The sequence below is a fragment of the Ovis aries genome, chromosome 2 (genome assembly GCF_016772045.2).
Source record: "Ovis aries strain OAR_USU_Benz2616 breed Rambouillet chromosome 2, ARS-UI_Ramb_v3.0, whole genome shotgun sequence".
NCBI classification, from domain to species: Eukaryota; Metazoa; Chordata; class Mammalia; order Artiodactyla; family Bovidae; genus Ovis; species Ovis aries.
In genome coordinates this window covers 240950550-240967281 of record NC_056055.1, presented here as the reverse complement: position 1 = coordinate 240967281, position 16732 = coordinate 240950550, and the positions used below count along the sequence as shown (strand labels likewise).

The 16732-nt window shown below is 51.4% G+C and overlaps 1 protein-coding gene and 1 long non-coding RNA gene across 9 annotated transcripts; one reads left to right on the top strand and one right to left on the bottom strand.

Annotated features, from left to right (window-relative positions):
- On the bottom strand, positions 1–11015 carry PAQR7 (progestin and adipoQ receptor family member 7). 8 transcript variants are annotated; one of them, XM_042244531.1, is made up of 5 exons: positions 10977–11015; positions 6660–8981; positions 4791–4879; positions 3384–3474; positions 1–2109 (listed from the first exon to the last, which is right to left on the bottom strand). In XM_042244531.1, the coding sequence occupies exons 4-5, from the start codon at positions 3402–3404 to the stop codon at positions 1036–1038; spliced, it is 1095 nt and encodes a 364-aa protein (XP_042100465.1). In that variant the 5' UTR covers positions 3405–3474; positions 4791–4879; positions 6660–8981; positions 10977–11015; the 3' UTR covers positions 1–1035. The 8 variants fall into 8 exon arrangements, with proteins under 8 accessions (XP_042100465.1, XP_060266634.1, XP_042100466.1 ...); XM_060410651.1 differs by lacking the exon at positions 3384–3474 and adding an exon at positions 4110–4161 and having other exon boundaries at positions 6660–6755; XM_042244532.1 differs by having other exon boundaries at positions 6660–6755.
- A 222-nt stretch (positions 11016–11237) lies between these two features.
- LOC121818777 (uncharacterized) lies at positions 11238–12537 on the top strand. The gene is made up of 2 exons (XR_006058887.2): positions 11238–11437; positions 11920–12537. It is a non-coding gene; the product is annotated as an uncharacterized LOC121818777 (long non-coding RNA).
- The last annotated feature ends 4195 nt before the right edge of the window (positions 12538–16732 follow it).

Genomic DNA, 16732 nt, shown 5'->3' with positions numbered 1-16732 from the left:
TGTTAGCACAGTCATTTTATTGCATCCAGGACATCAGAGTCCAGACCACCCCTGATTTCAGCTCCAGTGACTCCTCCTTCCATTCCTCTTGGCCTTTGAACAGGTTTTTCCCTTTCCCTGGAATACACTTCCTCTCTCCATCTGCAAACTCCTATTCACCCTTCTCAACCCAAGACCCTGAGGGTCCCAGGCAGCATTAATTATTCCCTCCTTAGTGTTTGCCCTGACAGTTCATTCGATAGTAAAGCCTTTACCATCCTGCATTAATCCACAGGGCCCCATCAATAGCCTGTGTCTGAGTAGAGGCCCAAGAAAAACTGAATGGATAAACACTGAGTTGTGAACAAGGGACCCAGGAAAGAAGATGGAAACAGGATGAGTGGGATACAGAGTCCAGTGATAGGAGGGTGGAGCTCACTGGGACAGTGACTGAGAGCTGCAGGGCACTGGATGGGATCCATTTCCACCTGGCACAATCTTCAACCTTTGAGGGTTCTCTGGAGCACCCAAACTCCAAGCTGGAGTTCAAGGAACCTTACAGTACTGCACACAACAGAGGGCTGTCATTTCCCAAGGGGATCTGGGTAGAGGGCACTGCTGATGCTTCCCCTGTCCCTCAGCTCAGATCTGACTCTAACCTAAATCCAAACTTCACCCCTCCCATATAATCTGGAAGCCCCAAGTCAGGGTCTTGGCCCCAGCTGATCCCCCATCCTCACCCCTAAGTGAGAGAGGCAGTGAGGGGAGGCAAAACCAGGGTGACACACATCTTTCTCTTTCCCTCTCCCAGGGCAGGCAACTGGGGCAGGCCCAAGAGTAGACCCCAGCAGCTCCAGCCAATCCTCAAATCCAAGGACTGGCCAGTGCTGCCCTTGGCAGCTGAGGCGTGCACAGAGAATCACCGTGGGCCAGATACAAACAACTTTACCAGGACTTGTTCCCATCTGGAGCCAAGGTTCCCACCTATTCCCATCTGTTCCCATCCGGACCTTTGGGCCCCCACTATACCTCCCTCCCTACCAGCTGCCACCCCCTTCACTGAGTCTTCCGATCAAGATCAAGTTTGCGCCGTACCAGCTGGCTCAGGAGGAATGCGGTGAGGATGCTGCTGCCTACAGTGAGCAAGAAGAGGCCGGAGAAGTTGTGGGGCCAGCGGGTGTGCAGAGGCTCATAGATGGGCCGCCGGGCCTCATAGTCCAGCGCCACGGCCTCCAGCTGGGCTAGTGTGCACAGTACCAAAAAGACATGGAAGAGCTGGTGGCCCTGCCCAAAGACATGGCAGCTGCCAGGGAACCAGCGCTCAGGCATGAAGGCAGAGAAGAAAGCTGCAGCCAACAGGAAGAAGACCACCTGGCATTTGTGGTAGAGAAGAGCCGGGTCGTCTGTGGCAGGGTCGGGGGACACAAGGATGCGGTGCGCCACAGGGCTGATGTCCAGTGCGTAGGCCAGCGCAGAGGGTACCTCCTGGCAAGTGCGGCCCAGCAGGCCAGGCTTCTGGATGTATTTGTTGTAGCAGGAGCCAGTGCAGGAAAGCCAAGCAAGAAAGGCAGCCGTGGGCAGGAAGATGGTCTGCACTTGGGCATGCCAGGCGGGCTCAATGGCATAGTAGAAGTGCGCCAGGGCACTACCAAACTGGTACACGGCCACACCCACATAGTCCAGGAAGAAGAAGCTGTAATGCCAGAACTCAGACTTGGCCTGCAGGAGGTGAGCTAAGGCACTGAGGGAGAGGTAGGTGAAGGAGGCGAGGACGATGATGAAGAGGGGCAGGGCATGCGGGTCTCCCCAGAAGTCCACGGTGCCCACAAAGATGGCGAGCCGCAGCAGCAGCACCAGGGCGGCCAGCAGGTGGGTCCAGACGTTCACCGCCTCGTTGTGCTGCTGGAACAGCGTGCGGAAGTAGAAGCGCCAGGTCTGATGCAGCGGCCGGTAGCCCACGTAGATGTACGGCTTCCAGAAGAGGGGCGGCACCTCGGCTCGATCCACGGTGAACACAGGCTCTGATGGCACAGACGGCTGAGGCTCCCGGTGGACCTGCCGCGGACCGGGCAGGAGGTGGCTGAGCTTCTGGGCCACCATCGCGGCCATGGCTGTGGGCTGGGCGGGGGGCTGGAAGAGAGAGGCCCGAGCAAAGTTAGGGAGCTGGTGTCCTCACCAGCTGCCCGTGAGCAGCAACTGAGGGGGCTTTGCTGCCCAGTTCTTCCTCCCTCTTCCCTACCCCCTTATCCCCACACTAAGTTAAAAAGGAACAGAGTTGTCCTTAGGGAGAGCTCTGCTCTGTCTCACGATTCTTTTGCTCCTTGATCTATCCCAAGGGCCTAGAACAGTCCCTGGCATATAGAAGGTGCTCAATAAATGTCTGAGGCAGGCGTTACTTAAAGAGGCTCAGGAGTCAGCCAACTCCTTTCCAGCCCAGGCTCCATACAGCAGCCCCCCTCATTTTCCTCCCGTGTTCATGCTGCCATCAGTGCTCACACGGCGGCGACAATGTCCTTGCTAAGAACAGATTTGCTGCCTCTACCTTCAGCTTCTTCCAAATGGCCTGGGTCTCCCACTAACCCTCCATCACCCTGCATGATCTGGTCCCTACGCCTTTCCCAACGTTAGTGCTCAACCACAGCACACATCACACCCAGCCACAGCCTCATCAAGCCCCTGGACCTGCTGTTTCACATGTCTGTTCGCTCCATCTGAAACATTTAAATCATCTTGCCTGTCTGGCAAGCACCTAGTCATTCCTCAAAACCCATTTCTTCTGTGATATTTTCCCAGGTTTCCCTCGCCCCCAGTCCTCTGACGCTGACCCTTCTACTCGAATGCCTACTGTCCTTTGACCATTACAACACTTCTCATAGGCATTAAGTTGTTAATGCAAGCTCCTCCAGGGTAGGCTTATTTGTCTTATTATTTTGTGAACCCCTGGTGCTTCACAGGTAACTAGTGCTCATTTTCATTCATCTCATGCTTATGGAATGAAAAATCAGCATAATAGCATCCTGATAATACTTCGAAGCCTTCAAGGCCCAACTCGAAAAGCCACTTGTCCCCCTGTAAGTCCCTAGTAACAACTGATCCTATAAAAACAGCCCTAGCCACACCCCTGCTGAAAAGTTCCTGCCTCCAGACCTTCCACATTGCTAACTGCAAATAAATCCAATCTAACCCCTCACCCTGCATTCAAGACCCCATGACCTGCTCCCATCCTCATTTCCCACCTAACCGAAATGTAGACCCTGTGCCAACTTCCTTTCCCTCTACTGAAATCCTTTAAGCTGCCACCTCCTTAATGCCCCCTCATTTTCCCCTGTGGCAAATCTATAATGGATTATATAAGTTATCATTTAAAACATATTCATTCATTTATTCATTTAGCAAACACTTACTGAGCTCCTTCTCTGCCTCATGTCCTGTGCTGGGTCCCAGAATGTGGGGTGGGAGGAGAGTGGAAAAGAATTTGATCCTTGCCTTCAGGAACTTCATAATATGGTAGAGGTTATAGAGAGGAAACCAAAGCATAGCAAATGCTTACATAGTGTGTGCTGTGTGCCAGTGTCTTAAGCAATTTATGCATATTTGATTCATTTAATCAACACAACACCCTATGAGATAGTTACTATCATATGCCCATTTTTCAGACAAGGAAACTGAAGCACAGAGAAGTTGAGTACCCTGCCTAAGAAGCAGTAGAGGCATGATATAAATTCAGTTTGCAGTCTTTTTATTATTATTACTATTATTTTATTTTTTGACAGCACTGCACAGCATGTATGATTTTAGTTCCCTAACCAGGGATTGAATCTGCAGCCCTTGCATTGGAAATGTGGAGTCTTAACCACTGGACCACCGGGGAAGTCTTTCAGTTTGTAATTTTAACTACTTCCCAAAACTGCCCTCTGCAAGACAAGGTGGCAAGTACTATTAATAATTTAATAATTATATACTGTTTTTACCTGATACTAGTTGCTTAATTCAAGCTTATCATTACTCACTGTGCCATTCATTAAATCAAATATGTATTGATAAACTATCCAGACAACTTAGCTAGACAGACAACTCCCCTCCCTCAAATTCTCCCCAAGAAGCTTAATGAACACAGCAACCAAACTTACTCTGTTCATCATTCATCAGATATCTACTGCAACTTCCTTTGCACCAGTCATTCTGAAGTGCAAGAAATCTGGGCAAGATAAAGCACTCAAGTTCTCCGCCATCAGCAGCACCATGATCACCCACAAAGCCCCAATAATTCACACATAGTCCAAGCAAACAGAGGGTGCTTCCTGTGCAAAGGCAACATCAAGCCACCCCCAGCCCACACTCCACCTCACCCCCAGCCTGACTTGCATCCCTTAGTTCCTACTGCATTACATTATGGAGTCAGCTCTGGCCTCTGACCTTTCCCAGCCTGGTAGGGAAGTAGGAGTTAAATAAGTCATTACACCACTGCATTGGGAGGTGCTACAACAGGGGAGTACAAGAGTCTTCTACTTTATATTCCAAGATGGCCTGGCAGGTTTAGGAATCAGACCCTGCTGATGAACAAATTCATCAGCAAGACCTTGCTAATGACAGGAGTGGGGCCGCTTCTGTGCAGAGCACAAGAATCCCCCGGCCCACTTGCTGGTTGAATCTGCTTGCCAGAACTGGATTTCTTCTCCTCCCCGAGAGATCAGTCTTTAGCCTCCACAGTCTGGCCTCCACCCTTGTCTACAGCTTTGTCTTCCCAACTCAGAACCTCAGGGAACCAGAAAAGGCCTCTGAAAGCATCTCATGCAGTTCCTTTGTTTTACCTTGAGAAAACAGGAGCCCAGAGACAGGAAGACTTTCCTGAGAGTTGCCCAATTCAGCTAGCTTTCCATTCCACCATGAGGACAAAGGCCTGGGAATGATGACATGCAATAGTGCCTTAGTTCCTGGCTCCCTAAAATCTGTTACATCCAGTTCAATGCTCCATGCCCCACTCTTAGAACTTCCCAAGTCCTAAGAGCATATTAAAAGATCAGAGAAGGCCTGCACCAAAGAAGCCTGCTTCACTTTGTTGAACCTATTGGGTTGGCCAAAAACGTCGTTCAGGTTTTTCCATAAGATGTTAATGGGAAAACCCAAACACTTTTTGACCAGCTCAATACATTTGCCAAGCTTACATGACAAGGGTTTCCTTTCCCAGTAATGATTATAAAGCTAGCTGAAATGTAGTAAGAGTTTACTATATGCTCACTCATAGCCTGGTGGCTCAGCTGGTAAAGAATCTGCCTGTAACACAGGCGACCTGGGTTCGATCCCTGGGTTGAAAAGATCCCCTGGAGATGGGAACAGCTACCCATTCCAGTATTCTGGCCTGGAAATGCAGTCCATGGGGTCGCAAAGAGTGGGACACGACTAGAGCGACTTTCACTTTCACTTTCTCACTCATAGCCTTGTTGCAACTCTCATAACTAGCCTGTGAGGTAGGTAGAGAAGGGTGAAGCCAGGATCTGGACCCAGCTCTGTGACTGCAGAGCCCAGATACTCTCAGCCACTCCTGTTGCCCTGCTTCCTGTCACAGCCAACCGCATCCCACAGAACCACTTTGGAAAACGCTGTTCTAAAGCAGGTGACCAGGTCCTTTCCTGCAAACTGATTCCTTAGGCTTCTAGCAACTGACTTGTACCCAAGGACCTCAGTCTCACCCAGTTACCAGCACCCTACTCTCTGTACCAGTGAAGCCTGGCTCGCAGCCACCTCCTGAGGGGGGTGATAGCTCTCACTCCCTGTCCTCCTCCTCCCCCACACACAGTGGACTCAGAGCGCAGAACCCAGACATCAGATCCTGGGATAACGAGGTCTAGTTGCCCTGTTTCCTTTAGACCTCAGCCTGCAGCCCAGTTCCATGTGAGCAGCTCTATTTTCAGAATTGGTTCCCATCTCCTGACTCCACGAAAGGGGCCCTGGATCCAGGGGAAAGAAGCAGGGGCAGGAGTCTAGCATGACCAGAAGGATGAGGGTGGACATCCAGAGGGCAGGCTCAGGGCATCCTCTGAGTAGTTTGCCCACCCCAGTCTTGTTCCAGGCATCCCACCCCAGTCCAGTACACTTTCATGGCCCTCCTCCACGCTCAATCGCTTCAGCATGTCCAGCTCATTACAACCCCATGGATTGTAGCCTGCCAGGGTCCTCTGTCCATGGGATTCTCCAGGCAAGAATACTGGAGTGGGTTGCCATGCCATTCTCCAGGGGACCTTCCTGACCCAGGGATTGAACATTGGAAAGCAGGTTCTTTACCACTAACACCACCTGGGAAGCCCCATGGCCCCCCTCCAAGTCTCCCTAATTGCACTAGTTACCTAAGGGTTTCTCTTGAACACTAGGGCTGATGACTTCTGCTACAGAACAGAAAAAATTCACCAGATACCAGGCACTGGATGGCACTTCCACAGGTGAGGGTCACTAGGGGTGGGGCTTCCAGGGACTGTAGGTGTCTTGTGTGATGTCACCAGAGGGTGGGGCTAAAGACCACCTCCACCCTCCACCCTCCCCTCTATTACCACTACTACCTTGGCCAAATCCAGACTAAACTCTGCCCCCATGAGCCAGGCCTCAGGTATAGAAGGAAGCTCATGGTTAACCTCTGCATGAAATATTTGGGGAGACTGAGAGCTAGCTGAAATGTTGTGACTTACCCAAGATCACACGGCAAGGCAGGCAAAGCTGGGCTGAGACCAAGTGTCAAGGGCCTGGTTGATGGATATCAGGCAAACTTGACAGGCTTCTGTCCCCTACTCAGTGGGAATCAGAATGGAAGGAAGTTAGGAATCAAGGAGAAAACAGACACTATAAAGGCTCATGAAGCAGATGGACTTCAGATTCAGACAAACCAAGCTGGCTTCTGATTCCATAACACACTAGCTGTGTGACCTAAGACAAGCGACTTACCGTCTCTAATTCTCAGCCCCTCATGGGAATTTTAACATTATCCACCTCATGCTGCTGCTGCTAAGTCACTTCAGTCGTATCCGACTCTGTGTGACCCCATAGATAGCAGCCCACCAGGCTCCCCCGTCCCTGGGATTCTCCAGGCAAGAACACTGGAGTGGGTTGCCATTGCCTTCTCCAATGCATGAAAGTGAAAAGTGAAAGTGAAGTCGTGTCTGACTCTTCGCATAGACTGCTACAAATATGAAATCTATGAGAACAGTTTTAGCACAGTTTAGGGATTCAGTAAATGATTCCTATTATTAGTATCAATTATTAATAGTAGTAGCATTTGAAATATTCCTAGCCTGAATATTAGCATTTAAAACATTCCCAAGTTGAAAAGTTTGCTTTGGGTTCTCTAAAAGAATTACAGTGCTCTTTTAGGCCTCAATATCTGGTTCCACTGGGTTTGGAGGCCTTAAAAAATTATCTGTATCTCTTTAAACATTTACCTTCCTCTGAGGGTACATTTAGGGACCAGGACAATATGGCTGGAGTTTGGACTTCTGGGGACACTGACCTTATTTAATAATTAAAGTGTTCTTAGCAAAGGCCATTCAGAGTAACCTCTCTTGATTCAAAGAGCCCTGAAGATTTGCACTTGCCCATTGACCCAAGATAAGTGAAATCCGCAGAGAACAGGGGCTTCAGCCCCAGCTGCCCCAGGAGCCCCATCCCTGAGCAGGAGAGTAAAGGTGGAAGAATGCGCTAGCCGGTAATATGTGGCCGGTCTTGCAGGTTTGGGAGCCTTCTGGTTTGGCTGAACTTCAGAACTGGGATCTCCATGGCCCAAGTGGGATGTCTTTTTGTCTTTTTTTTTTTTTTAAGTTTATTTTACTTATTTTTGACTCTGCTCGACCTTCCTTGCTGCTTGCAGATTTTCGTTGCTATGAATGGTGGCTGCTCTCCATCACGGTGTGCAGAGTTCTCATTTCAGTGGCTTCTCTTATTGCAGAACACAGGCTCTGGGGCACCCAGGCTCCGTGGTTGTGGTGCGTGGGCTTAATTACCCTGCAGCATGTGGTAATTTCCCCGACCAGGGATTGAACCTGTATCCCCTGTGTTGGCAGGTGGATTCTTAACCACTTGACCACTAGTGGGAAGTCTTCTGTCAGCCTGAGGATCTTCTTCTTCTTCTCCCCTCCCACCTCCTCAGCTCTTCCAATTTACATTTCCCTTTTCTAAACTCAAGGTCAACCTCCTCACCTGCCTCCTCATCCAAAGCTTACCACCCCCAAGTTCCCCTGGTCTCCCCCTGATACACACTGTCAGAGAGAGGCTCCTTAATATCTCTGGGGGCAAAACAGCAGACCAGTTTGTGGGGATTAGGTGGTGAATGGGCTTCGGAGTGGGAGAGCCCTGGGTTGTACCAATCTCACAGATTTTACTCAATGAGTACTGTACGCGGGGCATGGGGCTGCCAGGCTGGGGGTACATGGTGAGCAAAGCAGACAGGCTGCCTGATGGGGCTCACCCACACAAATGAAATACCCCTGAGCCCAGGAAAATAAATAAATAAAGCCCAGAGAGAAGCCCCCTGGCTGGTAACCACGGAGAACTGCAGAGAGCTGGGGCTCCCAGGGGGGGCATCTGCTCACCTGTTTCCTTGAGCAGTTATTTCAAGACAAGCCAGGTCCTTGTTTTCATGTGAGGATGGGATTTCAGGTTTGGAACTTACCAGTTGTGTGACTTTGCTTCATCTCTCTGTACCTGTCCATTTAAAATCTGAGAATAATAATAGCTACCTCAAGAAAAACAAAGTCACAGATGCTGGATGTTGGCTCTGGCATGGCTTTGGCTCCACCAGCTTTGTTGATTCTAGTCCTGACTCAGCTACTCAATCCTTGTGTGGCCCTGACAAGTCCCTTCTGTTCTTGGCCCTGTTTCTCCAAATGTCGAAGGACAGAATGCATTCTCCAGTGACTTCAAAGGGCCCTTTAGGCCCTAAGACATTCCAACAGAATTTGTTTTAGGCTTCAGTTCAGTTCAGTTCAGTTCTTACTCAGTGTCAGAAGCTGGAGCTTCAGCTGTGAACAAAGCAGTTAAAACACCACCCTCAGGGAACTAATAGCCCAGTTAATTAACAGCTAAAGGGTAACACCTAAGGGTATTCATACCCTGCCCTCTTGAAGCTTAACAGCCTTGTGTGTGTTAGTCGCTCAGTCCTCTCTGACTCTTTGCGACCCCATGGACTGTAGCCCACCAGGCTCCTTTGTCTGTGGGATCCTCCAGGCAAGAATACTGGAGTGGGTTGCCATTTCCTTCTCCATAACAGCCTTACTAAATACCATCTATTATAAGTATATTTGATTAAAATTCTACTTCTTTTGCCTCCTTCCTGTCAAGCAAAATATTCATCTTTGCTTCTCTGGGCTCTGACAGTTCAGCACACTCTCTTAAAGACAACTTTATCTTGCCTTGGAAGGCTAAATTTAACCTCATTAGATAAAAACAATTAAGGCCAGGCCAGTGTGGTCCTGACAAGGATAACACAATATGGCAGAGCCTGAAATATTATTACTGAGACTAGGCACTAACAGTTATCATTTACAACGTTTCACCTCTCCCTCTCAGCAACTCTTTGAACCTGTGGCTACGCTGCTGTCACAGCCCCGGAGGGAGGCAGGATGACAGAGCATGCCTATCTTACTCCAAAACCAGTGCTCTTGCCCTTCATCCACTGCGGTCAACCCCCAGGCACCCAGTGGGTGGCCACAGATTATACAAGCAAAGTTTCCATCCCTGGCTGGCTTCTTGATATCTCAGCAACTAGGTCACCTCCCTCAGTGCAAACCAATTCGCCAGTTCCTCCCACTGAGTTTAAAGAAAAAGCTCCTCCATGTCTTCCAAAACTGAACAGAAACCTCTTTTGTTTTTTGTAACTGCACTTTGGGCCTCCATTTGTACTGAACCGTGTGATCAGAATGAAGTAAATCACTCTTAAAGGAATTCTTCTGTGGGTCTCAGACTCACAACTGCTCTGAGGATAGGGGAACACCTGCTGGAGGAAAGCAGGCCCAGGTGAGCTAGCTACAATTGCCCAGGACATGGGGACAGAAAAGGGACCTGGGTTTAGCACTGACCAGTTTCCCTACCGACCTCTTGGCAGGGGAACTAAGCTGGGAAAAGCAGCCTCTCACTAAGGGGCCCCGCGGTGGTACAAGCCCCAGGATGGGAGGCTGGGTCCCTCTCCAGTGTCGGGGACATCCACCTAGGAGCAGTCAGGCCCTGAAAATATATCATGCTCAACTCCCCAGTCTTGGTCAGACCTGACCTCTCACTCCTGCCAGGCTTAGTTGGGTAGTAGTGGGCGGATGCTCCAGGGAATTTTCTGGTTTCCCTATAGGTCCTCAAAGCCTATAGTCTCAAGACACGTGCGTCCCTCAACGAGTGGGGGGGAATCCCTCATGGTCTCCTGACACCAAAGGAACCCTCATCCCAACAGACCTACGCTCCTTTGGAGTGAGAACCCCTCTGAGCCCCCTGCCGGGCTCTTCCACTGTTTCCGGTTTCCCAACTGGGAGTCCGTCACACCACTCAGTTCCAGGTACTCACACCCGCTTTCACCCCCAGAATCTCCCTAGATTCCCCCTTCCGTGGGAGGAGCGTGGTCCGGGCCCTTCGTCCTCCGACACTGCAGTCCTCCCCGGGGCCAGCTCGCCCCACGGCCAGCCCCCCTCACAGGCGTGCTCCTCCTTGCGGCTCTGACTGCCCCGAGCCTCCAGCCTCCTCCCCAGCCTCCTCCCGCTCCTCCCGGAGAGGCTCCCCCTCCAGCTGCGCTCCTCCTAATCCAGTCCCTCCGCAGCGGCGCCCCCTCCAGCTGATTCACCGTCAGCCTCCCGCTCCAGCGGGAGATGCTCCCTCTCTGCCGGCGTGGTCCTGTGTGTCTCCCTCCCTCCCCACGTGCCTCTCCCCGCCCGGCACCCCCTCAAACCAAGACACCCAGCCCCGAGTCTCGGATGCACCCTGCGCCCCGCCCGGCCCCGCTGCCCAACACCCCCAGCTCTCCGGCAGCCGGGTACCTGCGGCCGAGCCGAGCCGAGCTGCGAGAGGCTGCCCTCGGCATCCAGGCACCCGGAGCGCAGATAAACGGGTGCGGCCGGGCGGAGGCCCCGCCCCGAGTCGGGGGAGGACTGGCCGCAGACTCTGGGTTCGGGGCTCAGGACCCGGCCGCCGCCTGCCCAGGCCTGGGTGATCCCGCCCGCCCACCGAGCCGGCCTGGCCGGGCGCCAGCAGCACCCTCACCCCGCGCCCACGTGTTGCACATGGGGGCAAGAGGGGTCACCCACACCGGCGACGACAGCCTGGCGAGGTCCTGCGTCTTTGGGGCCGAGGGGGACTCGGAGGCTGAGAAAGCAGAAGTTGCTGCTCAGCTGAGGAGTCGCTCCCACTTCCGGCGACTTGAGCCGCAAGCTCCGGAGTCTGGACCTGGCTGACCCGAGAGGGAGGCGGCGAGTCGGAGCTGGAGCACCCGAATTTTCCAGTGAGAGCCCGCAGCCCAGCCCTGAAGCCACGTAAACCCACACAGCCCACCTCAGACGGGCGCTTCTGGTCAGATTCTCCTGACCTTCCCCCATCTTCACCTCGCTCCACCCCACCCCTGCACCTCTGTCTTATTCAAGTCCCCACCTAAAGCGCCGTCTTCGGGCAGCTTTCCCTAACCTACCCTGCTCAGCCCAAGACACACTATTTAGACTTCCATTAAAACACCTGCTTTGGGAATTCCCTGGTGGTCCAGTGGTTAGGTCTCAGCGCTTTCACTGCTGAGGCCACAAGTTCAATCCCTGGTCATGGATCCAAGTTTCCACAGGCTTTTCCATGTGGCCAAACAAAAGCCGGCTTTCTACTCCCTGGTGTATCATCTCCCAGCAGGAGAGGGAGTACCTGAAGGGTAGGCTATCCCTGCCCCTAGCAGGCCCTCAGGAGATACTGGACCAACAATGGCAGGGCTTGTCTGCTCCTCAGGTATGTAAAGATCTGGACCGTGAAGAGTGGGGAGAAACCCGGACCTGTCTGGGAAGCATCAGCCTGATGGATGGAACTGAGGGGAGACTGTCTCCGGGAACAACCCCTGCCTTCAGGGAGCTCTGAGCCTACTCAGAGGGACAGTTGTGGGGCAAAGGCATGGTGACAGGATCCAGGTTCTGGTGCTACCCCAACTAACCATGCGATCTTGGGCAAGTTTCCTTGTTCTCAGTGGGCCTTAGTTTTATTACCTGTAAAACAGAGCTAATAATACCAACCTGACAGGGGTGTTAGGAGAAGTAAGTAAAACTAAAGTAGATATGAAGATTGTTTGTCAACTGCAATGTCCTAGAGGAATGTACATTTCTCTTTTATAACAAAACCTGTATAATCATAATGTAATAGGATGAAATAAGTCTTTACTTCTACAGGTTCAGACAAGTACACAAGAATTACTTAAATCTCCATTGCTCTTATAGCTAGGAAAAGTGGCATAGAAAATCTGATCATTTAGAACAGGTAGGATATAGCAAATGAAAACAAGTAAGGACATTATGGAGATTACATTCTACATGATGAAACATATTCTACCATAGTGAATAAAAACTTGAAAGGTGATCTGGATTCAGTTTCCATTTGTGGAACACCGGCTCCGTCCTGGACTTGTTTGTTTTGTGTTGTTTTTATATCTATTTATTTATCTATTTGGCTGTGCCAGGTCTTAACTATGGCAAGCTGGATCTTCGATCTTCTTTGCAGGATGCAGGTTCTTTAAGTTGTGGCGTGTGGATTCTTTTTGTTGCGTCCTGCAGGATCTTTAGGTGCCACATGTCAGGTCTAGTTTCCTGACCAGGGATCGAACCCTGGCCCCCTGCATTGGGAGCAAGGAGTGCTCACCACTGGACCACTAGGGAAGTCCCTGGACTTGTTTTTAAAGTGATAGTTTATTAAGCTCTTGCCATGGGCAAAACTACCTCCTTTGATCCAGATAATCCTATTAACTCATTTCACAAATTGGGAAATTGAGGCTCAGAAAGGGGACATGAGACTGTTAAATTCTCTCATTTGGCCTCATGCATTCCTGCACATTGAATGTGTTGCTCCCCATTTTATGGCTAGAAAACATGAAGCTCAGTGAAGAGAAATGACATATCCTAGGTCTCATAACTCAGGGTGTATTTAGGGTCTGGGCAGGAGATGCAGGAGACGCAGGTTGGATCCCTGGGTCAGGAAGATCCCCTGGAGGACGGCATGGCAACCCACTCCAGTATTCTTGCCGGGAAAATCCCATGGACTGAGGAGCCTGGCGGGCTACAGTCCATGGGGTCACAAAGAGTCAGACACGACTGAAGTGACTGAGCACGCACACACACACACGTGCATAAGTGAACCTGTATTTGTGCTTGGGGGAGAAAAACCACTTAACCAGGAAACTTGGCTTGGATACTTGAGAGCTGAATGATAAAAATAATAAAAGTAGAAACAGTGATCAGTCATGACGCACTTGCCGTGTGCAAAGCCCGTTAGACACACTGTAAGTCCGTGGTGGGGTGCTGTCATTATCTCTGTTTGCAGATGAGGAAGCAGGCTCGAGAGGATCCTACTTGCCCAAGGTCACCCAGTTGCCTAGTGGCAGACTTAGATCCAAGTCCAGCTCTTAGCTGCTGCACAGTACTGGCATCAAAGAGCGGAGCTGTTGGGCCAGCACGCCTCCTTCCCTGCCCTCTGCTCCGACTCCTTCCAGCCCAGGGAGGGTGAGAGCAGCCCCAGGGCAGCCAAGGGCACCTCCCTTCCCTGCCCTCCCCTGGCTCAGGCCACCTGGTTGAGGCCCAGTGACTCCACTGCTCCAGGATCCCAGAGCCCCAATAAGCCTTTGAGTCCCATCCCTGGAAAGGGGAACAGGTTTTCTATGACCTGTGCAATATCCACCTGCCCTCCCAGGTGCCAGGCTCAGCCCTTGAAGGAACAGGAAGACTGGATTTCTGGGCAGGCTTGAGGAGCCAAAGGCCTCAGAGGTCGGGCTCTGAGTGGGGAGGCCATCTGGAAGGGCTTCAGTGGACTGGAAGTAAGAGAAAGGATGAAGGGGGCGCCTGAGCTGTCTGAAACACAATCTTTTTTGTTTGTTTGTTTTTTGGTATTTATTTATTTACTTGGCTGTACTGGGTTTTAGTCGCGGCATGCAGGATCTAATTCCTTGACCAGGGGTCGAACCTAGGCCCCCTGCTTTGGGAGCACAGAATCTTAGCCACTGGACCACGAGGGGAAGTCCCTGGAACACATTCTTGTCTTTTCCCCCCAAGCAAGTGCTTCCGTCTTCTGGAGGCAGCAAAGCCGTGAGGCACATGAGTGTGTTCTACCTGGATTCACATTTTAGTTCTACCACTTACCAGCAAGTTATGTATATCCTTCACTCTCAAACAGGCTGATGATACCCACTATATGGGTTGGCATGAGGACTAAATGAAATAATACATGTGACATGTTCACAGAGCCTGGCACAGAGGGACTGCTCGATAAAGGCCAACTATCAGTCTGTTTCAATTCTGTACTCCATCCCTCTGCCAATAGGTGAGAAAAATAAAGTAAAGAAAATTTGTGGTAAGCCCCCGAACTTTGAAATGGTTTGTTACACAGCATCGTTAAAGCTATTCCTGACTCGTACACATAGCCAAGCCAGAGTTGGAACCCGGGGAATCTGACTCAAGACCATAATCTCATGCTTGGTGCACGGGGAGTGCAATGCAGGAGGGACTGGCTTCCTACAGAGATTCTCTGTGTCAAGGCCACTTGGGGCGAGGTTTACAGTATGAGGAGTTTCTCCCCAAGCCCTGGGGAGGGGGAAGAATTTTCAAGGCAGAGGGAACAATATGTGCAAAGGCACAGAGTGGCGGGGTAAGTTTAGGGGATGGGAAACTAAATATAGGGGGCCTGGTGGCAGCAGAGGGCACTGGAAAGGCAGGGGTGTTGGTGATGCCAGAATGCAGGGAGTCAAGGCGGGACAGCTTCAACCCTGGGGGCGGTGGGGAGATGAGTTAGAGAGAGGGTTTTTTTCTGGCAAGAGCTAGGTGGGATGGGATGGTTTTCTTCTCATTTCAAGCCTAGTGAGGTGGCTGCAGGGAGACCAGTCAGAGAGGTAGTGGGCTGGACTCTGTGGCTGGTCTCTAACTCTTACCTAAGGACCCCAAGGGGTTAGTAGCAGCAGAGGAAGAGGCAGTGGGAGGAGGGAACTGTACTCTTGCATGAGCAGGTCATGGGTCTGTGCTGCGCCCGATCAGGACTGGGTCATAGGAGAGAGTCAGCCTGGGGCAGCCTTAGATCCCGCCCGCGCGGTCTCCAGAAATGGGCCAGTGCCTCAGCAGAAGGAGGCTGGAGGTGTCCTGAGATGTTCTGGGAACAGGGCAGGTTCACTGTAAGCAACTGGCTGGTGGATGCACTTTGCTCTCAGCAAGGGAAGCAAGGGATCGCCAGGTGGGAGGCTCCACAGTGACCATCCCGTGTGGCAAACACAGGAGTAGCCCAGGCCATATCTCCTTGGCCCACCAAGATTTCAGCCTCAGCAATGGCAGACTGTTCAGAATGTGCCGACCCCAGCTCCACTCCAAGCACCCACCAAGCCTGCCTCTCCTTTCTGGCCTCAGGGCTCTCTTGGAAGCTCTAGTTCAGCCTACCAGCTGAGCTGCAGACTAGAAATGCAGGCGGCCAACACCCTGGGAGCAGCCCTCACCCACTGGTGTGTCAGAGCCGTTGGAGAAAGCCCCAGGCTCCTGTCCAAAAGAAGACAGCTCCGAAGGGCCCTGTCTGCAGGGCAGACCGGCAGACACCACCTCCCTTGTGCTCGGCCTCCTTTCTGGTCTCGCCCACTCCCTCCCTTCACTTCCAGCGATCATCTCCCAAATAAACTATCTGCACTTAAGTCTCTGTTTCAGGCTCTGATTTGGGGAAAAACCAGACCAGGGCTTCCAGGAAAGCAGACCCACCCACAGGAAGAAAGAGTCAGTTTTAAATCTCTGCCAAGCTTGGGGTTTTCCCTCTGGCTCAGCTGTTAAAGAATTCACTTGCCAATGCAGGAGACTCCAGTTCGATCCCTGAGTTAGGAAGATCCCCAGGAGAAGAAAATGACAACCCAACTCCAGAATTCTTGCCTGGGAAATCCCGTGGACAGAGGAGCTTGGCGGACCCCAGTCCATGTGGTCCCTAAAAAGTCAGACGCAACCCAACAACTATACAACAACAATAACAACAGCAAACCTAAAAGTGTTAGTCGCTCAGTCGTGTCGACTCTTTGTGACCTCATGGACTGTAGCCCGCCAGGCTCCCCTGTCCACGGAAGTCTCCAGACGAGAATATTAGAGTGGGTAGCCTTTCCCTTCTCCAGGGGATCTGCCCAACCCAGGGATTGAATCCAAGTCTCTTAAGTCTCCTGCAGATTCTTTACCATCTGAGCCACCAGGGAAGCCCAATAAACCTGGAAAGCAAGAAAACAAGCTCAACACAGAGGGTTAAGTCAGATAATTCCTGATCCTATAACTTGCTGCGGGAAGGGGTGCAGCCTCATGCGGCAGGCATAAAGGAGCCAGTCATGGTGCCACCCTGGCTCCCTTCCTACTCCAGATTCAAGCTGCCAGCACATCCCCATCTCTTTGACTTTGCACTGGATGTTCCTTCTGTCTGAAGCTCACTTTGCCCCAGACAGGACCTATTACTTACTTTCTGGGGCCCAAACAAAAATGCAGGGCTTTGTTCAAAACTTAAAAATTTCAAGATAGCAATAGCAGAGTATTAAATCAAGCATGGGACCCTTCAGAGCACAGAG